At 36.9% G+C, this 27,998-nt stretch overlaps 1 protein-coding gene and 1 long non-coding RNA gene across 3 annotated transcripts in view; one reads left to right on the top strand and one right to left on the bottom strand.

Moving 5' to 3' along the window:
* The window catches only part of LOC109272174 (uncharacterized), a 37,880-nt gene extending 36,310 nt beyond the window's left edge, over window positions 1-1,570 (top strand). The window contains exon 5 of the long non-coding RNA XR_008424260.1: window positions 184-1,570. This is a non-coding gene — a long non-coding RNA (uncharacterized LOC109272174). The remainder of the gene's footprint in view (window positions 1-183) is intronic.
* SLC38A11 (solute carrier family 38 member 11) overlaps window positions 1-27,998 on the bottom strand; it is a 56,261-nt gene that overhangs the window by 2,613 nt on the left and 25,650 nt on the right. Inside the window, exons 8-11 of one of the 2 annotated variants that reach the window (XM_019458093.2) lie at window positions 15,104-15,174; window positions 14,262-14,423; window positions 10,878-10,990; window positions 7,682-7,813 (exon numbers count right to left, since the gene is read on the bottom strand). In XM_019458093.2, coding sequence (XP_019313638.1) covers window positions 7,682-7,813; window positions 10,878-10,990; window positions 14,262-14,423; window positions 15,104-15,174 — 478 coding nt within the window. The remainder of the gene's footprint in view (window positions 1-7,681; window positions 7,814-10,877; window positions 10,991-14,261; window positions 14,424-15,103; window positions 15,175-27,998) is intronic. The other variant, XM_019458102.2, reaches the window with a different exon arrangement.

Raw genomic sequence — 27,998 nt, 5'->3', positions numbered from 1 at the left:
ACTGACAATGTTTTTAAGTTATGAAAAATACTGTAGAACCCAGTTATGAAAAATACTGTTTATGATAATTATTACCCTTTGGTTTCTTTGAAAAAAAATTGAAAACAATGAAAAAGTAATTAAGATATAAATATATGTATGTGGGTATGGGGATGTGTATATGTACAGAGTCTCTTTTTACAGGAACAAACGGGGAATGCCAATTCATCTGGAACTTCAGAGTGTTGAGAGTACTATCAGGATGAAAACCGCCACCAGCTGCTGCTAAGAAGCTGTCATCAGTCAGCATTTTGGGACTCTTCCAAACCTAACTTGCTGGGCAGTCCAAAGCAATGGGTGTTCTGTTTATGTTATAATTCTTAAGAGTTGAGAAAGTAGCAATTAGTGGGAAAACTATATAGCTGATGTTTGTACTGGAAGAAGTCCAGTTGGGTATCTTGTCTAGATAAGTTACTTTCTTAATATTTGAAAGCTCAGTCTTGCTAGAAGTTGTTGTTAGGACCCAAGACCATCAGTAGAATTACAGAGTGGTTCCATCTGCTCTATCCCCTGTAAATTCGTCCAGCTTCTTTGATCTATTTAATATAGCCTTGTGTGAGATATACACCACTGGCTTTGGAATAATTTTTGGAACTGCTTGACAGGATGTAAATATCATAACTGTTCGTTAAGGGAGAATAAGAGGCACCTAGATGGCTCAGTTGGTTAAGTGTCCGACTCTTGATTTTGAGTCGGGTTGTGATCTCACGGTTAGTGAGTTTGAGCCCCATGTTGGGCTCTGCGCTGATAGTGCAGAGCCTGCTTGGGATTCTGTCTGTCTCTCTTCAAGGGACAATAAAATACAGCCTTATTTATAAAGGCAGGGCAGCACTATCCTTTGATAATGACACAGCTCACTCCAGGGCATTCTGGAGTTTGCTAAAGAAAATGACAGAAGGTGTTGATGATTTTCACTGGCAATTCAAATTGGAAAAGTATCTAAATTTTCCTACCAGAACAGAAACCTCTCAAATGATGCAAGAAAGCTGAAAACTAAACAAAAGAATGCTTATACGTCTTCTGAATTTCTACTTCATAATCAATTTGGACTCATGAAATGGATTCCTATACCTTAAAGAGAAATTCTCTCTAGCTCAGGAGGTCTTTGGCAGCTCCAACTATGCCTTGCTCACCCTGATGACTGTATCTCTCCACGTTTGCTCTCAGTGGGTAATTGGCTTGCTTGCTTCCTTCTACTTTAAGCTGTACACAATGCTTGTTGGGCTGGTTACTCTGGCCACAGGCCCCAGCTGCTTCATCTTTTCTCTTTGTACTGCTGCAAGTAGAAACCCATAGGGCCCAATTACTGCAGATACCTCTTTTCTCTAATAGCAACATCAGTGCCAAGAAGCTGGATTTTTATTACCAAGAATGGGACTTACATTTATTTTATTTGCTTCTAAAATGAATCCTTTAAAATTGAGGGTGCATTTCCTTTGGAAAATACGTCATTATTGTCTACTGCCATAAAAACAATGTAATAAAAGGGAAGCTAAGCTCTAAATAGGGTTTTGCTTTTTATTAAATAACTAATATACCCCCAAATAATTTATCCTCTATTGTTTTAGTTACAGTAACAGCATTTCCCTAAATTTGCAAACCGAAGGTTTGATTCTATTACATTATCTCATCAGTGAAGATCATTAGTTTACTTAGTGACGATTCAGAAGCCACAGTAGAATTCTTAAAGTACAATTATTAACTAAGATAAAAGATATTAGTGAAACATCAATTTAGATGAAAACTTTCAGTCCCATTTTATTTCATCTGGTATTTATTTTAACCCATTATTAAAGTCTAACCATATATATATATTATGGATTACTCTTAACCTCACTTATAGGTAAATTCAGTGCATCGATTTTTAACTTAAAAAATGGATAGAGTGGGGTGCCTGGGTGGCTCAGTCGGTTGAGTGTCTGACTTCGGCTCAGGTCATGATCTCACAGATAGTGGGTTTGAGCCCCGCATCGGGCTCTGAGCTGTCAGCACAGAGCCCAGAGCCTGCTTCAGATTCTGTCTCTCCCTCTCTCTCTGCCCTTCCCCTGCTCATACTCTGTGTGTCTCTCTCTCAAATATAAATAAACATTTAAATTTTTTTTAAAAAATTAAAAAAAAAGTGGACAGAAAAATGAACTTACTGATTTTACGTAATTTAAAGGAAGTTTTTTAAAAAAATGTGGACTACAGAGTCTGAAAGCCTGTGTTCAAATTTAGATTCTGCACTTACAACTAGTGTGAACTATTAAAAATTTTTTTTTCATGTTTATTTTTTGACAGAGAGAGAGAGAGAGAGAGAGAGAGAGAGACAGAGCATGAGCAGAGGAGGGGCAGAGAGAGAGAGGGAGACACAGAATCTGAAGCAGGCTCCAGGCTCCAAGCTGTCGGCACAGATCCCGATGCAGGGCTCGAACTCACAGACTGCGAGATCATGACCTGAGCCAAAGTCAGACGCCTAACCGACTGAGCCATCCAGGCACCCCTGAACTATTTAATTACTCTATTTAATCACTCTGTGCCTCAGTTTCTTCATCTGTAAAACTAATACAGATCAAGGAAGATAATGCATGCAAAACACTTTGTACGGAGTAAATAATCAGTACATATTAGCTCACACTGTCATTCGGAAGTGGAACACAGCATACTTGAGGTACTTCCAAAGTGTTGCATGGTCCAGCCTACATTAGTTATTGAGAGAAATAACACCTCATCTGGCTCTATTAAACATGACAAATGTCCACACAGAAGGGAGTTGAGTCAAGACCTGCACATGTTCTGCATGCCAAAAGACTTCTGTCGATTAAAAAAACATATGCTCAGGTGATCTACAAAAGAATGGAGATCCTCAATTTTATTACATTCTCACAAAATGCTTTATTTTTTTTTTTTGCCCATCTCAGCTTTCCTTTTTTAAAATTTTTATTTAAATTTCAGTTAGTTAACAGAGTGTGATATTAGTTTCACGTATACAATATAGTGATTCAACACTTCCATACATCACAGGTGATCATTACAGTAAGTGCCCTCCTTAATCTCCATAACCTATTTAACCCAATTCCCTGCCCGCCTCCCCTATGGTGACCATCAGTGTGTCCTCTATAGTTAAGTCTGTTTCTTGGTTTGTCTCCCTCTTTTTTCCTCTTTGCTTGTTTTGTTTCTTAAATTCCACATATGAGTGAAATCAGATGGTATTTGTCTTTCTCTGACTTATTTCACTTAGCATTCTACTCTCTAGCTGCATCCATGTCATTGATAATGGCAAGATTTCATTCTTTTTTATGGATACATAATACTCCATCGTATATGCATATCACATCTTCTTTATCCATTCATCAGTCAATGGACACTTGGGCTGTTTCCATAATTTGGCTATTGTAGATAATGCTGCTATAAACATTGGGGTGCATGAATCCCTTTGAATTAGTGTTTTTATATTCTTTAGGTAAATACCTAGTAGTGTAATTGCTGGATCATAGGGTAGTTGTATTTTTTATGTTTTGAGGAACCTCCATATTATTTTCTAGAGAGGCTGCACCAGTTTCCACCAACAGTGCAAGAGGGTTACCCTTTCTCCACATTCTCGCCAACACCTGCTGTTTCCTGTGTTGTTAATTTTAGCCATTCTGACAGGTGTGAGGTGGTATCTCCTTGTAGTTTTGATTTGTATTTTCCTGATGATGTGTGATGAGCATCTTTTCAGGTGTCTGTTGGCCATCATTTATATGTCTTCTGCCCGTTTTTTAATAGTATTATTCATTTTTGGGGGTGTTGAGTTTTGTAAGTTCTTTATATATGTTGGATATGAACCCTTTATCAGATATGCCATTTGCAAATATCTTCTCCCATTCTGTAGGCTGCCTTATAGTTCCGTTGATTGTTCCCTTCGCTGTGCAGAAGCATTTTATTTTGACGTAGTCCCAACAGTTTATTTTTGCTTTTGTTTCCCTTGCCTCAGGAGACATATTTAGAAAGAAGTTGCTATGGGAAATATCAAATAGGTTACTACCTGTGTTCTCCTCTAGGATTTTTATGGTTTCAACTTTCACATTTAGGTCTTTAATCCAATATGAACTTATTTTTTTGTTTGGTGTAAGAAAGTGGTCCAGTTTCATTCTTCTGCATGTTGCTGTCCAGTTTTCCCAACCGCATTGGTTGAAGAGACTGTCTTTTTCCCATTGGATATTCTTTCCTGATTTGTCAAAGATTAATTGACCATATAGTTGTGGGTTCATTTCTTTAAAACTAGTGTAATTGTCTTGGGTTAGTACATCATAACAGATAACTTAGCACTCTTCTTTAATTGTCTTTTTATGAATAACTATATGTCCAGGTTTTTAAAAAGCTAAAGATCTAGAATCATGCTTTAAATCTGTAAAACGTTTTCTAAAAACAGCTCAGATATTGACCTTATAATACATTCACCCAATATTCTTCTCTGATTATTCTACAATACTAGAATTCTGCCTTAACTGCAAATAATTTTCAACATAAGTACAATAGGTACTCTTTAATGTAATTAAGTGCTTACAATTTTATTGTGCAAGTATCATGGAGATAAGCAATTAACAGAAAGTTATGGTCAAATTTACAAAAATAGATCATTCCTAAAAAATCAGTAATGTGTATATGCTTGCTTAACTTAAAGGGAACAGTTAGGCTATCAACATGTACTAAGTGATCAGGCAGTTGATAAACATATTTTTCATACCAAAATCGTACAATATTAAAAAAGCCCACACAACCAAATATGAATTCAAATGAGACATCTAACAAAGTAAGAAATAACAGACCTGGGGATCATTATGTTGATCATATCCTCAGCACAGATGAAAGATTAATGTCACTGTCAATACCATCATTTTTTGGTAACACTTAGTATCCTGGTGCTATGCTGATGAATACCCCTTATGTTCAGGGACGATTGTAGAAATAGTTCCTGATCTGTGATCCCAAGGGGCAATAGCCCATGCAGTAATTTGAGCACTGTGTTCTTAGTACTATGCCATATACTGTGGAGGATGGATGAAATAGCTAAGTATCATTCTTGTCTTCAAAGAACTTACTCTCTGGTAGGGAAGGCAAGCTTACAGACAGTTTAAACAACACACGATACATGATAACAATACACAAATCAAGTTAGTGCATTAAGGTAGTAGTCATCCACTTACATAGATCATAGATCAAGGCTGGAACATAAAATGATTTTGAATGAACCTAATAGTCTTTGGTTTATGCAAAATTGGGAAGTAGGTGAAAGTTACCTTTAATATTTGTGTATCTCTCCTATGAGCTTTCTTTCCATTGCTGGTGGGATAGATCATTCCCCAGGATCCTGTGGTTTTGAGAAGCTGTCTACTCCTCACTTTTCATATATTCTGCTGTAAGAACATCCCTAGTAGTGTATTACTAACTGAATTCTCCACTGCTTTTGTCTGGAACTTCAAATCCAAATGGCATTTGGAGGGAACAGTGTCTTGCACAGACAATAATGCCTTCATCTATCCCTCAACTCTCAATAGAGTGAGTAAATAATGACTTGGGATTCCATCTGTAAAAGTCCGCCCTCCTTGTGGTGCATAATTAATAAATGCCAAGTGGTGGGATTCTGAGCAGAAATTCCATAAGGATTGTAGAAGAGGAAGATTAATGACTCTAAAGTGGTAGATCCCAGGTGGCATCATTGTCCCAGCTCCACAAAGTAGAACCAAGGAGTCATTCTTGATGTGTCCCTCTATCCCTCTTTGTCACCAAATCCTGTCAATCTTTTCTTATAAATGTTTTCTGGGAATCCATCTACTTTCATTTCTCTTCTTCATGACTTATATAGTAGCTGAATTTTTCATGTTTAATTGTGAGATTGTATGTTCCGTGAAAGCATGGATCCTTTCTGATTTCCTCCCATCACTGTATTTCAATTATATAGGAATAATATATATTTGATCAACAAATACATGAATTAGAAGTTGCACTAGATCTTAAATCTTTGTGAGATTTGGATGGAAATGAAAGGAAAATAATAATTATAGGAAAGAATATATATAAGCCAAAGGATGAAAGAAAGAATTAATATGGCTTACTCAGAGGCCCAAAATAAGATTGACTAGAGCTAAGGGTAGATTTGGGGAAGTAAATGGTAAATAACTTTCCACAGAAGGCATGGGGTCAGATTATAGAGGCAACAGAATTTATGCCTGCTCTGGTAGGAAAGTAGACATTCTTAAGCATTATTATGATACACTGGAAGCAGAACTTATATATGTGCTAGTTGAAGCAAAAAACCAGTATTAATTCAGATGTGGTATCACAAGCACCTAGATTTGGGAGATGGCAGTACAGATTACAAGGGAAAGGTCTAGAGAAGGAAAAAAAATATGTTATAGAAAAAGAACTTGGGCTGTGGTAAGTCAATGTGGGGTATAACTCTTCATTCACACATATTTAATGAATCTCTCTAGACCTACCGGGAACTTCCAGATCCACGTAATATATAGTTATTTTTAGTAATATTTTTTAAATGTGTATTTATTTTTGTGTGAGAGAGAGAGAGGATGCGAGAGAGCAAGCAAGGGGTAGAGAGTGAGCAGGAGAGAGAGAATCCCAAGCAGGCTCTGCATTTTCAGTGCAGAGCTCAATGTGGGGCTCAAATTCACAAACCATGAGATCATGACCTGAACCAAAGTCAGATGCTCAACCGACTGAGCCACCCAGGCCCCCTAGTAATGTTTATTTATTACAGAAAATTAAATATGAGGGGTGCGTGGGTGGCTCAGTGGGTTAAGCATCTGATTCGTGATATTGGCTCAGGTCATGATCTCACTGCCATGGGATTGAGCCCTGTGTCAGGCTCCGTGTGGAGACTGCTTGGGATTCTCTCTCTCTCTCTCTCTCTCTCTCTCTCTCTCTCTCTCTCTCTCTTTCTCTCTGTCTCTGCCCCACTCGTTCTCTCTCCCTCCCTCTCTCTCTCAAAGTAAATAAATAGACATTAAAAAAAAAGAAAATAAAATATGAAAAAGTGCTCCAAACCAGGGTGTCTCAATCTCAGCACAACTGACACTTTAGATTGGGTAATTCTTTATGATGGGGGCCGTCCTGTGCATTGTGGAGTCTTTGGCAGCATCCCTAGACCTTGCCCAATAGATGCCAGTGGTACCCACATACCCAACTGTGACAACCAAAAATGTTTGCTGGGTGAGGAAAAATTTCCCCCACTGGAGAACCACTGCTCGAAAAGTATATGGTCCTATAGGGGCGCATGGATGGCTCAATCGGTTAAGCATCTGATTCTTGATTTCAGCTCAGGTTGTGATTTCATGGTTTGTGAGTTCAAGCCCCACATCAGGCTCTGTGCTGGCAGCATGGAGCCTCCTAGGGATTCTCCCTCTCCCTCTTTCTCTGCCCCTTCCCCACTCTCTCCCTCTGAAAATAAAAAAAAAATCAGTAAACATTTAAAAAAGTATATAGTTATATAAAGTAGACAATATCATCACTCTAATATTTATTATAACATAATGAACACATTTTCATTCCATTTCAGAAAGCGCAACCTTTGTTAAGGAAAATAGAACCTTTGTTAAATGTAAACATTTTTTTTAAAGAGATTTTTATTTTTAGGATAGAAGGTGTAAATTTTAATTGTACTTACATTGAGCTCTAAAACTATTCCAAGGCAATCAATCAGCAATGACACAAGCATGGCTATGGTAATAATAACCACTGTTACAATAATGTGGAAGACCAATGAAAGATTCCCACCAAAAAACACATTGGCAACTACCTGCCAAATAAACACATTATTTAGAGAGGGATTCTCAGAGGCATGGAGGACTTATTAAGTAAGTATATCATATTATAGCATTTAGGACTATATAAAACACTACCAGTAAGGCAATCAATCAAATCTTAAGCCATATGAACATCCTATATTTCTGAAGTACTTGCACACATATGCATACACATTTCAACAACAAATATTCTTTGTTGAATTATTATATAGGCAGTAGGTTATCTTACAGCCTCAGAACATGGTATAATAATGTATGAAAAAAAACTATTTCTTAAGTGTAAGAATGATGTTGGGAAGTTACCTTAAAAAGTATGAGTTCAATAAGGCTGCCCTAATAGAAACTACAGATGCTATTTAGATTATTTGAATGCAAGTAGATTGTAGAGATTCAACCCATCTAAAAAAGCAAATAGTGGGGCGCCTGGGTGGCTCAGTCGGTTGAGAGACCGACTTCGGCTCAGGTCACGATCTCATGGTTTGTGAGTTCGAGCCCCGCGTCGGGCTCTGTGCTGACAGCTCAGAGCCTGGAGCCTGCTTCTGATTCTGTGTCTCCCTCTCTCTGCCCCTCCCTCACTCATGCTCTGTCTCTCCCTGTCTCAGAAATAAATAAACATTAAAAAAAAATTTTAAGAAAAAGCAAATAGTGATCAATTTATGACTGGATAAAATAATCAAATAGAATTTAGAACAGAAAGAGCTTTAGTTACTTAGATCCATCTTTCTTAGAGAGTAATTGACTCTACAGCAATTCTGAAATATGCCTGTCTGACCTTGGCTTGAGATAGGGTTTGAAACACGGGTAGGATTTAGAGCAGAATTACAGACTGAGGCAACAATGTGAAAAGAGCAAAAGAGGTAAGAAGAACAGGAAAGATACCTATGGGAGACAAGGAGGAGACAGTCTGAACAGGGTTGACTCTGTGCAAGGGAACCTCTGAGACAAGAGTTGAAAATGGTAGAAGGTCAGATGCTAGAAATTCTTTTTTTTTAATTTTTTAAATGTTTATTTGTTTTTGAGACAAGAGAGACAGAGCATGAGCGGAGGAAGGGGAGAGAGAGAGAAGGAGACACAGAATCTGAAGCAGGCTCCAGGCTCTGAGCTGTCAGCACAAGCCCGACGCGGGGCTCGAACTTATGCACTGTGAGATCATGACCTGAGCCAAAGTCGGATGTGTAACCGACTGAGCCACCCAGACGCCCCTAGAAAGTCTTAATGAAGCCAGCCCTCCAAGCTGTACTAAGTAATATTCCTAGATAAGTAGCATTCCCCACAGACTGGATACTGCCATACTCTGCTAATAATTAATGGGGATACTAATAACTTTTACTTATTTATGGTTTTACAATTGGTAATGTTTTTCCAAATATTTAAAATTCATTCTTGTAGATGCCTCTGACAAAATTCTAAGAGTAGAAAGTGCAGCAGGCTAGTGAGAGACATTCATTAGGGGTCTGGGCAGGCTTTCTGGCATCCTTTTATGGGGCTGGCTACTTAACCTATGAATAGAAATGGCTTTGACTGTGTGTGTGTGTGTGTGTGTGTGTGTGTGTGTGTGTGTAGACAGAGGAGAGAGAAAAAGGAAGTGAATGAATGAAGTATATCTGAGGTTCCTCTGCCTCGTATTGCTACCACGGCAGAGATCTTGATTTAGTTCTGTCTTCCTGTCATGGCAGCTAGAGAGGAAACACAAGTTCCAAGTACTGAAGACATAAGCTGTGCAGGTGGAGTGACTCAGATGGTCCATAAGCAGTTCACCAGAAACCACACGAGAATGTACCATCTGTTACTGCTGATCTAGAGATCAGATTTGAACCCAAAGTACTGGGCAGAAGCTAAAATAAAACCATTTCCTGCATCCAACAACAGCAAATACTTTACAGGCTCTTAGATTTTAAAAAGTCTTCATAAAAGTAAAGTTCAGTATACTTCTCTTTTATATTCAAGTTGGAGAACGGGCCTGTGATTTACACATTTGTAAGTGAGGACAAGTGCTAATTGTAAAGGACATACATAGTGCTTAATATTTCCTTATTCCATTTCCCTGAGCAGTTCCTTACCCCAGAAAAGGCGTAAGGTAGGCACTGGTCTTCCTCTAGAAGCCAGCTGATCAGTTAGTGTATTTAAAGCTCTGTGGCGTTTAGGCATTTCACTTCACACATTAGACCCATTCACATGGCGCACTGTGTAAACAGCCTCTAGGAATAGATCCTAAAACTAAGCCCTTTTCAGTGTGATTGCTGAAAGAACCACTGTGAAACAGGATCATGTTTTTCTGCTGACTCGTACAGTGGATTTTTCGCTGACTGTATAAGGGATTCCCAACAAGCCATGTTATCCAAGTTTACACAAAAAGAGTGAATTCTTTTTTCACTTAATCATCCTTCACAAATCCATATATATATATATATATATATATATATATATATATATAGTACAAATACATCACAAAAACATATATATGTAATATACCATCTCTATCATTTTACATGGTATAAAATAGAGATAAATATACTTGGATAAATATATAAATGAAATATATCTGTAAAACTAATGGCTTAAATTGATTTTGGTTTTCCATGTACAGTAAGATATTTTCATTTTTAAAAAATAACACAACTGATCAAAATCTGTTCCAAGGTGCCTGAATACATGCTGACTTCTAAAACAATCTTAGCAAAAGGACAATTCTGTAAAACATGTTTTAAATCTCAGTACTTAATTTCTCTGTAAGAATGTTTTTAAGGAAAAACAACTTAGTTTGGCCTTATTAAAGGCTGGCATTCATTTTGGAATGCAGTTGTATAAATATTTATACTTATGCTAATATAAACTAAACCACCAAACGTGATCTTCAAATCCAATTTTAGAAAAAAATAACTTGTAAGCATTTGAGTATGAAATTCTCTTTACACTGGTTGAAAAAGAAAATTTTATAACTTCTATTCCTCATCGTGCACTTGCAAATTTGCAGAATTAAATTATTTACGAGTCTTCCTGAATTAAATGTAGTAGAGGGATCAACTAGATAAAGTGTTGGAAAGGAATTGTGCTTACCTCTCTAGTCACAAAGCATTCAATTGGGTACGTTAAAATGACAGTAACTCCATAACAGAACCTTCCAAATGTTACCAGGTCATCGTTTCTGCAATAGTTTTCGAATAAGTCTCCTAGAGAATAATATAAAATAGATTTATTTCAACTGAATATTCGAGATAAACACCTAACAAATCAGATAATGGGTATTTATCATGTAAGTCGAGCTGCAGAAACTTCATTTAATCAATGGAACAGACTGCCAAGTCTAAATATAGCGTGTTTGCATTCGATAACTCTATAATTATTGACTGATATTAAAACTAGTACCTGTGCCAACTTGAAGATGATTTTATAACTAGTAGTTTTTCCCTTACTCTCATTGTTTGTTTTTAGTAGATCTGCCTTAAATTTGTATCAACATCTGAAAAATACTTTTATCCATTGTCTTCTGACACCTGAATCAACTCCCTAAATTCTTGTACACTGGTTTTATAAACTTGCTTCTGGTCTTTGTTTCTGGTAAATAAGTGACTTCGTTATTAAAAAAAAAAAAGTATGTTAAAATAAACAAATTTCCTTTTGAAATGTTATTCTTAGATCAAGGGCAATCCTGAAAGGAAGAGTAGACCCGTACATCTGGGGAGCTGAATTTCCTGTAGACCACGCTATAGGGTTCAATCACAAACCCCCTGTCACAGCAAGAATTTACCTTTCATGGTATCGGATCAACCTTGGTGTAAGAGCACTGATTTAAAACTGTGGAAATATGGTTATTTCTGAGGAAAAGCATTATATTTAATTAGTTCCACACTAAACAATGGACCATGTACACCTTGAACCAATTCTTTTTTTAAATTTTTTTTAATGTTTATAATTTTTTTTGAGAGAGAGAGAGAGAGAGAGAGACAGAGAGAGAGAGACAGACAGCATGCACACGGGGGAGGGGCAGAGAGAGAGGGAGACACAGAAGGAGCTGTCAGCACAGAGCCCAACACGGGGCTTGAACTCATGAACCGTGAGATGGTGACCTGAGCAGAAGTTGGATGCTTTAGCTGACTGAACCACCCAGGCGCCCTGGACCAATTCCTATTTCGACACTGTCTTTTCTCAGACATCTATGAAGAAATGGAGGGATCTAACGAGGGCCCAGAAGTCATGGCGGCAAAAAGCTTCCCAGAACTGAAACAAACAATATTTGGGCCTGTTCATTTCCTAAATATAACATGCTTACATTTTAAAATTTTGGTCACGTTTTCCAATTAGACTGAACAGGATATCAGATCAAAGTCACACACTACCATACTGTTTAAAAAGAAAACAAAACTGTATTTCTGTCCTTTTTTTTTTTTCTTTAAAAAGCTAAATGACTTGGCTCTGCCAAGACTCTAATGACTCTTCTCCCCTCCTCCTGTCAATTAGAACAAATGCACATTCCTGTCTAGTGTCCCTTAGGGCAGAAGGGATTAAACCACAGAGCAGTCGTGGCAGAGGCCTGTTTCAAGGTTGACTGAAAAGGTTCCACCATTCTGAGAAAAGAGGACTAAAAGTCCCTGTTCACTAATCTTCTCTACAAAATGGGCCCTGCCCCTTTTCAAAAGTGCCTGGAACTTCCAGAGCAACCTGCAGTCCTTAGTGCCTCACAAGCTGAAATTTATCTACTAAGAGGGAAAAGAAAGGAAGCATGCAGCGTGCACAGATAAGACCAGATTTGCCTCAAATGAAACAGCCTGAAGGAACAGTGGCAGCTTATTCCAGCTTGAGTCTAAGTGTATTTTCGGGAATTATAGCTAGGTTAAAAAAACACAAAAACCCAAACCCAAACCAACCTGTCAGCATTGTTATATAAAGATTTAATTATATCTAAGCAATTACCACTGATAACAACATTAGGAAGGTGTGACTAAGATAAAGGATTTATGTCTTACAGAGAAGGCATTTAAAAACCAAGGTTTTGTACAGACTGGAGCCTACAGGCCATTCACCTTGGCAAATGATACAGCAACAGTGATATATGGCAATGTTCTAAAACACAATTTTTATCAGGATGTTCACAATCACTTTGTTACTGCACTCTCATGGCATATGTGTGTATTATATTTTTGATGGCACTGGAATTATACTAACCACTTTGTTTTGAAGGCATTTTTACTTTTTTTCATTATTTGAAAAATGCCCGCCTATCATCATAGTCACCAGTAACCTCTATTTGAAACGATGACCATTCACTCAAGACTACCTAGTGTCATCTGACAACTAAGGGAAGAGGGTCTGGAGGATAAGAGACAGCTTTTAATGGGTCACACTTGACCAAAATGGGGTAGACAGCAAGAGAGAATGGAAAGAAAATTGGACTGGGAGTTAGGAAACTTGTTTTCTACTTTGTCACCATCCAGCTTGGGCAAGTTCCTTCACCTCTTTGTGTTCTAAGCAGGGGGTAAAACTAGTTATTCCACTTACCTTCATAGGGTTGTTTCAAGGTCAAATGAGATAATAGACCTGCAAAAGCTGTGACATGTTTGAATCACAGCATTTAGTGGGCTGTCAGATTACCCTGGATATTACACTACACGGAGGGGTGAACGCACAGGTCAAAGGAAGCAGAAGAGAGAGCCATTCGGTTGTTGGGCCTGGGTGAACAGGGAAAAGAGAAGTAAATTCAGTGTGGAGTGGTGCTCTGAGGGAGGAGGGAAGGAGGGGAGGGCTGGTTTTGTGTGAAAGATGATGTTCTGTGTTTAAGGTAAGAACAGGACAACTAAATAGGTATGTCCTGCAGGCAAGAGACTGGAAATGAAAGGCTAGGTCTGGACTAGAGTTTAAAACAAGGGCAATCTCCAGAGAATTTGTTCAGAGAAAAGAAGGCAACTTGCCTGAGTCAGTTAATGGAGGGGGTGGGGTGGGGGGAGAAGGGGAAAGAAGGTAGGAAAAAGCAGAGAGCAATCACTCCGGGAGTAAAAAAAAATATGAACAGAGTGAATGATGATATGATGGTGCTCCTTCTCCTATGGGAGAAAAGACAGGATGTTCAGAACCGTTAAGTGACTCACAGAGGTGCATGAGAATCAGAACCAAGAAGATTATTCACTTTGAAGATCAGGAAGATACTGATATTTCTGAAAGTGAAGCTGCAGGGGGTAGTGGGGAGGGAAGCCAGAATTCAAGTGCTTTTAAGTGAAAGCATGGAAGAAGAGAGAGAATGAACTACAGAAATAAGTTTAGCAATTTAAAAGGGAGAGAATCACAAAACAGAAACAGCAGAGGCAGGAAGGTTGAGGAGAGAATGGGTAGAAGAGATTAGTGATACTTCGGAGTAGAACATTAGGTATAATTGTACCCAAAATGAGAAGTGACAGAACCACTCCATGTAAATAGCAAAATATGATGAGACTGAATCTCTCATTTTACCTTGGGTGTAGCCAGTAAATGTCAAGTATCCACATGTAGAAAAGAGAATACTGATCAATACAGAAGCCAAGGTGGAGACGTGGATGATGCGGGACCACTTAGCTACTGTGGGATCTTCCAAAGAACCATAAACTAAGAAGCAGTTATGGTGGCAAATAAATGCTGCAAAACAAAACAAACAAAACAAAACGAGCATCATTAAAACAAACACTAAGGTTCTCTTTTTCTTCTGAAAATTCGGAGATGTATATGACTTTGGAATGCTACTGAAGTTCAAATACATTAATTTACTAGCTATGTCAGAAAATAACTTTCTAACGGCTTTAGGAATGAGAAATTTCACTCACATTAGGCTTATGTAGTCTCTTCATGTCACTCTTGATATAAACCAGGCCTATCCAACTTTTCTCTCCTATTTTCCATTTCCTACTGGCCTTCCAGTTTTAAGGGAAATCTAAACAACACTATATTTCCAGTCCATGGCTTCTTTTCCAATCTGGGATATAACAGAGTAGCTTTAGACATCTGGCCAATTTGTAATACTTTGTGTGCAAGGTTTTGAAGAAGCACATAACAACACTTGCTCGATTTTCAAGTTAAGAAACAAGATGACTTTAATGAGTTGTCTGCACGAGGAAGAGACTTGTCCAAATTAAATCAAACTTTAGTGATGAGTGAGAAAAGTTTGAGCCTAATTTTATGTTGGCACAAACTAGATCATATGCTGCTAATAGGAAGTCTAAAACTTAGGACATCTGCTCTCCAGACACAAATACGAAACTTTTTTTTCATTATACAGAAGACTCCATATTGAGAAAGGGCCTTTGAAACCATATACTCACCAAACGACATAACACCAACAGCCTGAATGGCGTTGGGCTTTGCAAATACCCAGGCATCTTCTGTTTTTGGTCTAGAAGATAAATCAGGTATTTAATGAATGATCAAACAAACACAAGCCTAAGCATATCAGAGAACACAAAATGCTGTCACAATGAAAACTGAGTCAGAAATTAATAAGGGGCTCCCATTAATCTTCCTTAATTGTGAATAATTTCTCAGGAACATGAATGTAATGGTAACCTTGGTCCTCTAAAATGCATATCAAATGCTTGAAAAGACTGTTTGTACATACATAAAATATCCACTGACTACTTAATTTTGTGACTTTAGTCATCAGCTTAACAAGATACATTGGTTATGCACTCATCATTTAAGATACTCACTGAGGGAAATACAAAAATTCATAATGCAATGTTCTTCCTCAGTTAATGAATACTTCCCTTCATTCCCCTTTAACTCATTCTCCAGGCTCATCCTACCCAAGGGAAATCCATAGTTGGCACTACAGTTTACTCAAGAAGGTGGACATGAACTAATATTAATTGAGGATGTACTCAACTGTATTCTGGGAACTATCCTATGATATCTCAATCTTCATAATAACACTCAAGAGTTACTGTCACCATTTAATACATTAGGAAAGTTAGCCTCTGGGTGGTGGTGTAACTTGTCAAGCTTCCACAGATAGTAAGTGAAGAAGTTGAGATTTGCTGCCCATCCCTTTCATACTGAACTGTTAGTGGCCTCAAATTCTTACCTGTGGAAGTACTTCTCAAAGACGTTTTGGAATATATGAACTTTAAATTACCCTATTCTTTAGCGCAATTAAAATATTTGTCAGTCTGTCTATTGGTAGAGATTTGTCTCCTGGTTAACATATCCCCGAATAATGGTGAAGAGCCTAGGTTCCAAGGTCAGATAGCTGGTATTAGTCTTCTAGCCCCTTCTACCTATTAGTTGGGTGACCTTAGGCAAGTTATTAACCTTTCTGCATTTCAGCTTTGATATCTATAAAATGTGGGTAATAATAGTAGTAACTACTCCATTGAATGATTGTGTGAATTAAATGAGATAAAATATGTAAGTCTTCTGGAAGAGAGCCTTACATATAATAAGTGTTCAATAAGTGGTCACTAATATTATCAGCTTATTATTATTGTAATTCATTGTCATTTAATAAAATGTAGGGAAATGTTAAAAGATGTCCGGCTTCCCTGAAAAAAGAAAGGCTTGAGTGAAACCCAAAAGAATACACTAGGACAGAAGAGGGGAAAAGAGGAAGGAGGGTCGTAGAAAGCATAAAGGCAATAGCTGTACACCCACCTAATTCATAAATTTGTTGTTCATTCTCTGCGTAAAATAGGCACGCAAAAAAAAGTCTCATTTGCTTTGTCAAAGTTAGTGGGATTTATGCATTATATCGATTTCCCCCCCATATTTGAAATGAGCAGTTACACAAAAGAACTAGCTAGCCTACAAGGGAGGCCTCAGGCTGTTACATGGCTTGCCGTGATTCCCAGTTTTTTGAGTGGGAACTGCTGCCACCTGCTGCCTCCACTGTTCTTACTGCAGTGAACATCGACTGGGAACAGAGTACCTGTCAAATTCCAACGTTAACATGGAAAAATACATAGTTTGTCCATGGTCTTTAAGAAATGATGTAGAAAAGCAGCACTAAAAATTACAGAAACTTGGGGGTGCCTGGGTGGCTCAGTTGGTTAAGCGTCCGACTTCAGTTCAGGTCATGATCTCACGGCTCGTGAGTTGGAGTCGGGTTCTGTACCGACAGCTCGGAGCCTGGAGCCTGCTTTGGATTCTGGGTCTCCCTCTCTCTCTCTGCCCCTTCCCCACTCATGCTCTGTCTCTCTATCTCTCTCAAAAATACATAAACATTAAAAATTTTTAAAACCAACAAAAATTACAGAAACTTGGAAGATTTTAAACTTTTTAATAGGTTTTAAAATATCTACTTTCTCTTGCTGTATTTGCACATGGATAATACAACTCATTTTTCCCTTCAGTACAGATTATGGTACTGTTCTACTTTTTATTTCTTTTATTGGTAATAAAAAGGTAGGAGTTTGATTTTCATTTTTCTTCCTCCACTTAAGTTTTTAAAATCTTTCCTGGTCCATATGTTTCATTGAATATATTCTTAGATAAGATGGAGTGTGAAACAGTACAAAGAGATAATTTTGATTTTTTTGTATTCAGCTTAGCGATGTTGATTTCATAAGATGAAAAATACCAAAAAAAGATGTTACTGATAGAATGCATGTGGGTCCAAATCTAGGTAAAGAGAAAGAAAGAGGCATTAAATATAGCTTTCCAATCTTTTATAAAAGAGCCTGAAATTAGTTCCAGAATCAACCAGCTATAGACACATGTACGTGCAAGTGAGAGGCAGGGAGAGGGAGAGAAAGTTTCTCAGTATATTTTGAGATTTCTGAAAACTTGATACCCATCGTGATTGAGAAAATGAAGTTATAAACTGTTCTGATTTTAGACTAGAGATGCTGAAATACAAAATGAAATATTATCAAATGTAACAAGCAATGTATAAGAAAAAATCCTGAGTAGGCAGAGGTTTTCAAATAAATGCAAGGGTTGTTCAATAACAAAAATCTATTAATGTTAATTCATCTCATCAAGAGATTAATGGAAGAAGAAAGCTTATGAGCATTTCAGAATCTGTAGAAAAGCCTACAATCCAGTATTTCACTTGAAAAATACGCTAAGTAAACTATTAATAAAATAGAACCTCCTTAACCTGATAGGAATACCTACCAAAATCTATAGCAAATGACACATTTAAAAGTGAAAATTTAGAAATATTATAATTAAAGGTGAAAACCAAGTAAAGATCTTTACTATCACTGCCTCTGGACTATATTCCTAGAATTTCTAGCTAACTCAATAAAACAAGAAGTCATAAGATATGTAATCATTGGAAACGGATAAATTATTTGTACCCAACAGAATTGTGTACACAGAAAACTCAGGGGAATTTACTGACAACCTGTTGAAATTAATAAGAGTATTCAGCAAGGTCACTGGATATAGGCTTGATACACAAAAATCAATAGGGTTGATGTACATAAATAAGCAAGTAAAATATTTTCTAAAAGGCAGTGTCAATAAAAACACTACATATTTTAGAAGATATGCATAACCTTAATGGCATGACATAATTTTAAGGAAAGATACAAATCAATGGAGAGATGTACTGTATCCATATATATGAATAAGAGGACTCAATATCATGTAGATGTCAGTTCTCCCCCAAATTAATATTTAAATTTAAAGAATAAAATATGACATTCAAGGAGGAAATAATTTTTTAAAAAAACCCATAAAAGCAATGTAAAGATTGGTAAACATGAGAATGTTTGTATAATAAAATAATCCATATACAAAGTTAAAATATAAAGATAAGCTAAACACTTGGAAACAAGATTTGTTGTGTATATAAGACATTCCAATAAGCAATGAACAACAGTCAATTGACAGAAAAGAAAATGAGAATAATTATGCTACAAGTTGCTCAGTTTCCTTAATAATCAAAGAAACTCAAATAAAATCCATACAAACAGGCATTTCACACTTAATTCAACCATAGAAATGTTGATAAATTGCTGGGAAAGGACAACTTGCAATTATTATGGAGAGAACTGTAAATTGTAAAACACTTTGGAGAAGAGCTTGATAATATCTAGTAAAGCTGAAGGCACTCAAAACTTGTGAGCAAACAATTATATTTCTACATATATGACCTAGGCTAGGAAAGTGCACACATGCACACACACAAAAATATGGATAAGGATGTTCACTACTACGTTGTTTATATTACCCAAACTTTGGAAACTCTCTCAATTTCAAGCAATAAAATTGATAAATAAATCCATAAGTAAAATATGACATAAACAAAATTGTGTGCTATAAGAACAATGAAAAAGAGTCACTCAGTACTAACTGTATCAAAATGGAAATATATGAAAAATAACACTGAAGGAAAAATCATGAATTATAGAAGAGAATGTGCAATATTTTCACCATAGTGGTTATTTAAAAAAAAAAATTTTTTTTAACATTTATTTATTTTTGAGACAGAGAGAGGGAGACACAGAATCTGAAACAGGCTCCAGGCTCTGAGCTGTCAGCACAGAGCCTGACATGGGGCTCGAACTCACGGACCGCGAGGTCATGACCTGAGCCGAAGTCGGACGCTTAACCGACTGAGCCACCCAGGCGCCCCTACCATAGTGGTTATTTATATATATTTTTACAAACATACTAATCAATACTAGATATTATTGTCAATACATAAATGCATAGTAAAGTATAAAAGCATAAACAGGAATGATTTAAACCAACTTAAGAATAATAGCTATCTCTAGAGAAAGATAAATTAATTGACTTTTAAATATGATAATCTATTGCTGGCAAATATTGGCAATATAGAAAATTATTTCAAAAGAATCTAGCCCAATTTCCTGCTTCCCAAACTTTGTATGATTATACAATATTTACTGCATAAAACCTTTCTGGATCTGAACCTAATTTTTAACCATAAATTTCCACAAATATTCTACAACTGAAACTACATTCTTCCTGTTTTCCAGTCACTCATTCAATTCATTCAATTTTCAGCAAGTATTTATTGGCCACTACCTAGCTAGAAATTACTGTTTTAAATTGCTGGGGATCGTGCAGAAAAAAAAAAAAGATGAAAGAAGTCATCTTGGTCTATATTCTATATCATAATTTAGAACAGCACTATATAATAGTGCTTTCCATGATGACAGAAATGTTCTATATCTGTGCTGTCCAATATGGTTACTACTAACCACATGTGGCTATTGAGACTTTGAAATTATGGCTAGTATGATAGAGGAATTAGTTTTCAATTTATTTAATTTTATGTAATTTAAATGAATAGCTACATGTGGCTAGTTGCTACTATATTGGACAATACAGATCTAAAAGGAGTCATATTGATAACTTTTGTTCAGAGACGTAATTATTTTCTAATGTCTAAAAGAATTAAAGAAATTACCCAAAGAGGTTTAATTTTTTTTCCTGTAGTGTAGCTTACGTTGTAAATTTCAGCTATTATTTACCACTTGAATTTTCTGAAAGGCAAGTAGAAGAATGGAAGAATTGAATATAACAATAAACAGAAAGAGTACTTTTTTAACGTATAAAGAATCATGGATATCAGAGAGTCTTCAAAATAAAGCAAAAAGCAAAAGCAAAAAAAAAACAAAACCAACAAACAAAATTGTTATCATGAATACAGACATGGCAGAAAAGATATAGTACATTGTAGTCATGCTGAAATACTATGAAATATGAATCAATGAAGTGAAATTTAATTTGTTATTACAAAATGATTACAGGATTCCTTTTTTTATTAAATTTTTTTTTAATCTTTATTTATTTCTGAGAGAGAGAATGAGAGAGAGAGAGAGAGAGAGACAGAGCATGAGCAGGGGAGGGGCAGAGAGAGAGGGAGACACAGAATCCGAAACAGGCTCCAGGCTCTGAGCTGTCAGCACAGAGCCCAACATGGGGCTTGAACTCGTGAACTGCTAGATCATGACCTGAGCCAAAGTTGGATGCCCAGCCAACTGAGCCACCCAGACGCCCCTCCTTTTTCTTTCTTGAATTTTAAAGTATAATTCACAATAAATTACCTGTCAACTGGGAATGGCTTTCAAATGATCATTCAAATTCAAACATATTAATTAACATACAACTCTTCTAGAATATTTATTTTGTACAAAAGGAGGCAAGTCTTCTTCTGAAGAAATCCCCAAATAAGAACTACTCCCCAGTTGTCTTTGGTTTAGATTCTTCTATTGCTACCGCTGAAGTTTATTTCCCTGAGGAACTGAAACCAACTGCATTCACTGGTGTGTGTCTAGAGTTTGCAATGGAAGCCAATAGTTCTGAAATTAGTCCACTGAGGTCGATAGTGTCTCTTCAGTGTTATTGTTACCTGCTGATGAATGGACTAGCTTTTTACCTCTATTTGGCTCCTACCTGCTTCTTTTATTTACTGTGATTATTTTCTGGCTACAGACCAAACTGTGGTTAATACTAATAAAGGACAACTAAAACAACAATGAACTTAATTTCCTCTATGAAGGACAACCTTACTCACAGCTGAGAAAAACCATATGGAATACAGAAAGCTGTAATGGAAAAAAATACGGGCTTTGAGGTCAGACAAACTTGGATTTAAATTTTAGCATTATGATATACTAGCAGAGTGCCTTGGGGCAGATTACAATGACACTGGTCACAATTTTCTCTGCACATTATTAATAATTCTCCACATTATTATTAATAATTCTCCACATTATTAATAATTCTATTTACATATCTGGCACAGGGTTAAATAAGAAAATAAATGAGTGTGTTATATAGTGGACAATCAGTATTGGATAAGACCTCCTTCCCACTGTTTCTCCCTTTCCTTGTGTTATCATTAAAGTAACAATGCATGTCTTAGTCTGGCTGTAAGAACCTGCAAATACATGAAATGCCATCTTCATCATAGTATTCATAATTCCTTCAGAGAATAAAGGGACCTTGAGGAGGTTGAGCTATTTTATTTAAAATAAGTGAATGATTAATCTTGAGAATAGACACATATGCTACCAAATAGGCAGCCATTTGGTTGATAATGATGAAAAAGATGAAAAGGCTCATTTATGCTTTGGATATTCACAGTAAATATTCAGTATTCTGTCCCATATACTGATATTCTGCACAACTGCATCTGTCAAACTGGTGCACCTTCCAGCTGTCTAAGGCCATTTTAGACAATCTCAGGGTACGTGGAGCTGCTCACCTTACTCCAGGGTTTATATCTTAGCGCAGCCATCAGTCTCCCCAGCTGAGCTGGGGCTCTGTGTCGATATGATAAATTTTGCTACCGTGGTGTGGAGACTACCACCAATGGAAGATAATTAAACGTTTGAATAAAAGAGGGCATTCATTAAACCTGAAGATATGTGACATCTAAGATGAGTAGAGAGGCAAACTGCCTGATTATTTAATCACTGGATAATAGACTAATCGCTTAAAAGAAGAAAAAAACAGTTAAAAATTAACCTTTTGCATTTTAAAGCTTCTATCTACACATACATGCACGCATGAACACATACACAAATTAAGGATTATTCTTATTATTTTTTTGTTATTTCAATTTCAAATTATAGAAAGGGTTTATTCTGTCCATATTACTAAAAGTTCTTCCTTTTGTATTTTACCACAAAGATTATAAAAGAATATAGTTATATTTTATCATTGGCATTGAGAAAATAGAAGTACAGTGACATTTAAGTTTATTTCTTGAACACTTACCACTACCTTCTTAGAGACAGTCAGAGGCTACCTACCTGAACAGGAAACTTAAGTTTCACTTTGTGGAATTACGTAGGGGGACCTGCATTTTGTTTTAAAAAGGTGAAATGGCCTTACACATATTATAAACTCGAGGCGTGTGTGTGTGTGTGTGTGTGTGTGTGTGTGTGTGTGTGTGTAATAGTTTTTGGAAGCAATAGGAAATAGATCTCTCACAATTTTTACCATATTGAATACACAGTAACTTTTGCTGAATGCATAAATGACAGGCAGAAATAATCAATTCCCAATTTTGGGTGCTAGAGAAATACCCAGTAAAACAAGATAAAATCCTAGTTTAGTCATTGGTTTTCACAGCTATCTCTTCCCAAAGCTATAAGTTAATTGCCAATACGTACGATAGTTGTTCTTTCTTTTATTTCCTAATCTCTTGATCAGGAACAGCATAATAGCAGCTGTAAACTAAGAGATAGGGAAGGGGATTAGATAATCCAGTAACTGGATACATTTCGAGATGGGACTTTCTAACCATCCCCTACCTGTACACCTGTATGGTAAGGTCTACTCCCTTCATGGCATAGTTGCAAGCCCCACAAAAAAGGAAATATACTTTCTTTCTCCCCTCAGACCTTATGAAAATGATATTAAAGGAATTTAAAATGGGAATAAATTCATGGGGGAGGGGATAATGGAAAAGAGACATCAGTGGAGAAGACATTTTGAGAACAAGAAAGCAGATGCTTACGTGGTTAGCTGCTGAGAATGGAAGAAGTAACAACCACAGAGAGAGAGCTAATGATGAAAAAGAATTGATTCCTTTTGCAAAACTTGTGTGTGTGTAAGACTCAGAGACAACAGAAAGCTATGTGGGATGCCCTGGAAAATGGAGAAAATAAAGAAAAATGAAAGATATGAGATCCTGGATATAAGGCATCTAACACAAAAAAGAGGATGACAGTGGGGCTGCAAACAGAAATCAATCCATTCAGAAAGGAACAACAGGGTGGAAGGCTAGAAGGCTCTGAGTGGGAGGTCTCCAGGAAAAAATAAATAAATAAATCGGTAGATTATCTAACATGTTTGAGCATTTGAAGAAAGAGTAACAAAATGATCAAAATCAAAAGCTAAACTAGGAAAAAATATTTGCAAAAGACACATCTCATGAAATACTGTTATCCAAAACACACAAAGAACACTTAAAACTCAAGAATACAAACAATCCAATTAAAAATGGGCCATAGAGCTTAACAGACACCTCACCAAAGAATACATACAGATGGTAAATAAGTATATGAAAAGATGCACCACATCATATATCATCAAGGAAATGCAAATTAAAACGATAATGAGACACCGCAACACATTCACCAGAATGGCCAAAATCCAGAACACTGACAACCCCAAATGCTGGTGAGGATGTGGAGCAACAGGGACTCGTTCATTGCTGGAGGGAATGCAAAATCACGCAGCCACTTCGGAAGACAGTTTGATGGCTTCTTACAAAACTAACATACTCGAAATATTCAACCCAACAATTGAGTTATGTGTTATTTACCCAAAGGATTTGCAAACTTCTGTTCATACAAAACCTGCACACGATGTTTGTACCAGCTTTGTTCATAACTGCCACAACTTGAAAGCAACCAAGATGTCCTTCAGTAGGTGAGCAGATAAATTGTGGAACATCCAAACAATAGAAGATTACTCAGTGCTAAAAAGAAATGAGCCACCAACCCATGAAAAGGCATGGAAAAATCCAAAATGCATATTGATAAGTGAAAGAAGCCAATCTGAAAAGGCTGTATACATATTGTATGATTCTATATTTCATTATGGAAAAGGCAAAACTATGGAGACAAAAAAGATCAGTGGTTGTTTGGTGTTGGAAGGTTAGGGGAAGGGGTGAATAGGTGGAGCACAGAGGATTTGGGGGGCAGTGAAAATACTCTGCGTGATAATACGATGTGTACATGAGACTATACATTTGTGCAAATCCACAGAATGTACAACACCAAAAGTGAACTCTGATAGAAACTACAGGCCTTGATGATTATGATGTACTAATCTGGTTCCATCAATTGTAACCAATGTACTACTCTGATGGGGGGTGTGGACAAAGAGAGGCCACACATGTGTGTGGTTAGTGGGTATATAGAAAATCTCTGTACCTTCTTCTTTGCTGTGAACCTAAAACTGCCTCAAAAAACTCAAAGCCTTACCAAAAGAAAAAAAAAAAAAAAGCTAACTTGGACGTCCAGCTAAATCTGGTTAGAAACACAATCAAAAGCAAGTATTAATTCTGGGGGGGAAAAGTATACAAGAATAGAAATATAACTAATTTTGAACATGGTGTTATATCTCCATGTATTAGGATATGGTCAAAAGGAAAGATAATTTGAGAGAGATAAATCTTCATCTACTATATAGGCAAAGAGTGAGAATCCAGAAATGACAGTTACAAGCACATTATGCAGAGGTAAAGATGTAAATGTTAAAAGATAGAGATGAAATAGAAAAGGATTTGGTAAAAAGGTTTCTCTATTTCATTAAAAGCCATTTGTAATATTTGATTTTGTAAAAATATATGAATGTATTCTTTTGAGAAAAAATAAAACCAAATAACAGCAGTACTGGGAAGAAGCAGGATCCTATAAAATGTCTTACAAAGTTTCAAATGGATCATGGCAACATAATGGAGGCTTACCATCAGGTTCAGAGGATTCAAGACATAATGCTTCAAGTGTTTTAATATATTTTTTTATTAACACAAATAGAGACTGGCTTATGGCAATTTGCAACCTTGGTACAGCAAATTACTTTCAAAACAATGACAGCTTCTCTTATTCCGAAAAAAGAAAAAAATCCAGTCAGATGCTTAATTATATTCTTTTTAGAAACGTTTTGTATGTGTGGAGGGGGATGGGAGTGGGGAGGTTCAGGGACATAAATTCACTTTGCAACATCATTTCCACTTGGATTCTTGGATTCAGACATTTCATCCTATTTTGAAAGGCAAGCTCCACCTTATCTTCACAACAGCTAAGCATTTATAAGGCAAAGCAGCAGAAAGCCGGTCCTATCCAATGTATCTCTAGTCTTCACAGACTTAATGAAAACAAGCTTCAAGGGGATTGCTTCTGATCCTGAGCACATCACACCTCTGATCGAGAGGATCAAACATGATACCTCTCTGTGGTACCTGCCCAAACTCTTTTCGGCTACACATAGGCATACAATCATACAATCTCGGCAGAGCCTGCTTTTCTGTTGAGAGATCCTTACATATTAACCTTGTCAGCCAGACACATCTGAGAGTTAAGTGCTCTGGCAGGCACACAAACAAAGGCTCCACATTTCCCGTCACACCACAAGCTATTAATGATATAGGCAGGTCTGCCCATTTCCCCAGCTTGGGCATCAGCTGACAGCTCTCTGCCACCTCCTTGCTCCCAGCTCACATTTCTTCTGATTCTCTTCTGTAAACAATTGTGGTCTATGTGGACACACAAAGCTGTTCAGGAAAGTTCTTGGGAATCACTCTAAACATCAAAGCTGATCCTTTTTTAAAAAAACAAATTTTACACCAAGCTGATCTTGAACTAAAATTTACATAAAACATTATGCTGATTTTTTTTGCCAAAATATAATTTTTATTTTTTATATGAATTATATGAAAGTTTGCACAACGTGGTACCATTAATATCACAAATACTTCTTGTTTTCCATTTGGGACGCCAATCACTTTTGATTCTTATTCTATCACCTACTTATTTCTTCTTTCCCACTATTGGCTCTAATTCCTCTGTGAACTCTTCACAAGTTGGTGTTAACTGTTTTTGTGAGTTGGGACTGAAAGGGCAGAGAGTGGGTGGGAGGGGACAGACTGAACTTTTGGGTAAAATGAAAACTTGTTAGTATTATGAGTGTTGTCTGGGTTCTCTACTTTGTTTTTCATGAAATGTTTTTAAATTAAAATATAACGTGGGTTCATATTAAAATAAAGGTAATTTCAGATGTGAGCTCCAGATAATTGTTTCCAGTGGGTTCCACTTGGGTTACGCCATTCTTCACCTTACACATTGTTCCTGTACAATCTTTGCCATACCAGACTCTCCCTAAACTCAACCTGCATTTCCAAAACACTGAATGACTTCTACTCCTTCATTTTCTTCCCCATTCCAAGAGCTACTCAAAATCAAGATATTAAAATATTAAACGTTTCCTATGATTTTCCCAGACCTGCTTCCTGAGTTAACAACTTAAAAGAAGCAAGCGTCCTTCCTCTGTGTTTCCATAACACCATGCTCATAATTCTATGAAATAGTCTATTGAGGTTATCTTTTATGTATTTGTCTTCCCTACCTCACTCCCCAATGAGTTATGTGAGACCTGCAGAAAGGAACTGTGCTATATTGATCTTCACAGACTTATATCCTAAAAAACTGACCTGGTAAGCGAATGCTTACTGACTGAACTGACTCTCCCATTTTCTCCTTTTGGTGGTGAGTTCTAGACCATCTAACAGTCCGGTTGTCCAAGCTGGACACTCTGACATCAATCTCTTCTTCTTCCTCTTCTTCACTTCTACCAGCCTTTTTGTCTTTTGCCTGGATGCTTGCTATAGATAGACTCCTTCCGAGTCTTTGTACCTCTATCTATACTCACCTCTGCTGTAAGATTAGTCCATTGATAGGGAGACTTGCTGCAGTTGCTCTCCTGCTGAAGAACCTCCAATGCCCCATCAGCTAAACAACAAATTCAAATTTCTTAACACTACACATGAAGCTTTCCTTCCATGTTGGTTTCTGCCAGCCTGTCTATGGTCATTTATTTGCATAGCCTAGTCAAACTCTCAGCTCAGAATCACCAAAGTCTAGTTACTTCCTAAACACAGAGGGCTACGTAGGTGGTGGAGATGGGAGAATGGGGGTCAGTGGATTAGGAAAGCACTGTCTTCAGTAATTTTTCAAATGAGGTAACATGAGGTTACCTTAAGGATCTCTTAAGGTAACATGGAGACATGGCTGTTGTTAAAACTGTGATAAAATATATATTTGAGGAATGATTTAAAGCAAGATAGAGTTTTTGGGAAAATTCTCAAGGGCAGCACTTTATTTTCCTTTGATAGTTCCCAAACCAATGGCAGTATCCCTCTTAACCTTGAACTGCTTCTGCCATTCTACACATCACATGTTAAAGACATCACATGTCTGGGCCTCACACACTTCGGCCAATAGTAGCTTCCAACCTCTCCCCATTTTCCTTTTTGACCCAACTAACATTAGTACATTTTTTTTCAAGCAGGAGATCATATATTCTTTTATCTTGAAATATTATTACCTGCCTGCCCAGGTTGGGCTAAGGGCCCTGTCTCTATTTCTAAGTTCTTTCCCATAATTCTACTTATCATTATATTGAAATTATCTTTCAAATGTCTGTTGTTGCCATCCATAAACTATAGGTATTTAAGGTCAGGGACTGTCCTTTCTTCATCTTTATAGCCTCAACACCTAGAAGAGA

The sequence above is a fragment of the Panthera pardus genome, unplaced genomic scaffold, assembly GCF_024362965.1.
Source record: "Panthera pardus isolate Hobbes unplaced genomic scaffold, ASM2436296v1 HiC_scaffold_10, whole genome shotgun sequence".
NCBI lineage: Eukaryota > Metazoa > Chordata > Mammalia > Carnivora > Felidae > Panthera > Panthera pardus.
This window is presented reverse-complemented; position numbering and strand designations above follow the sequence as displayed.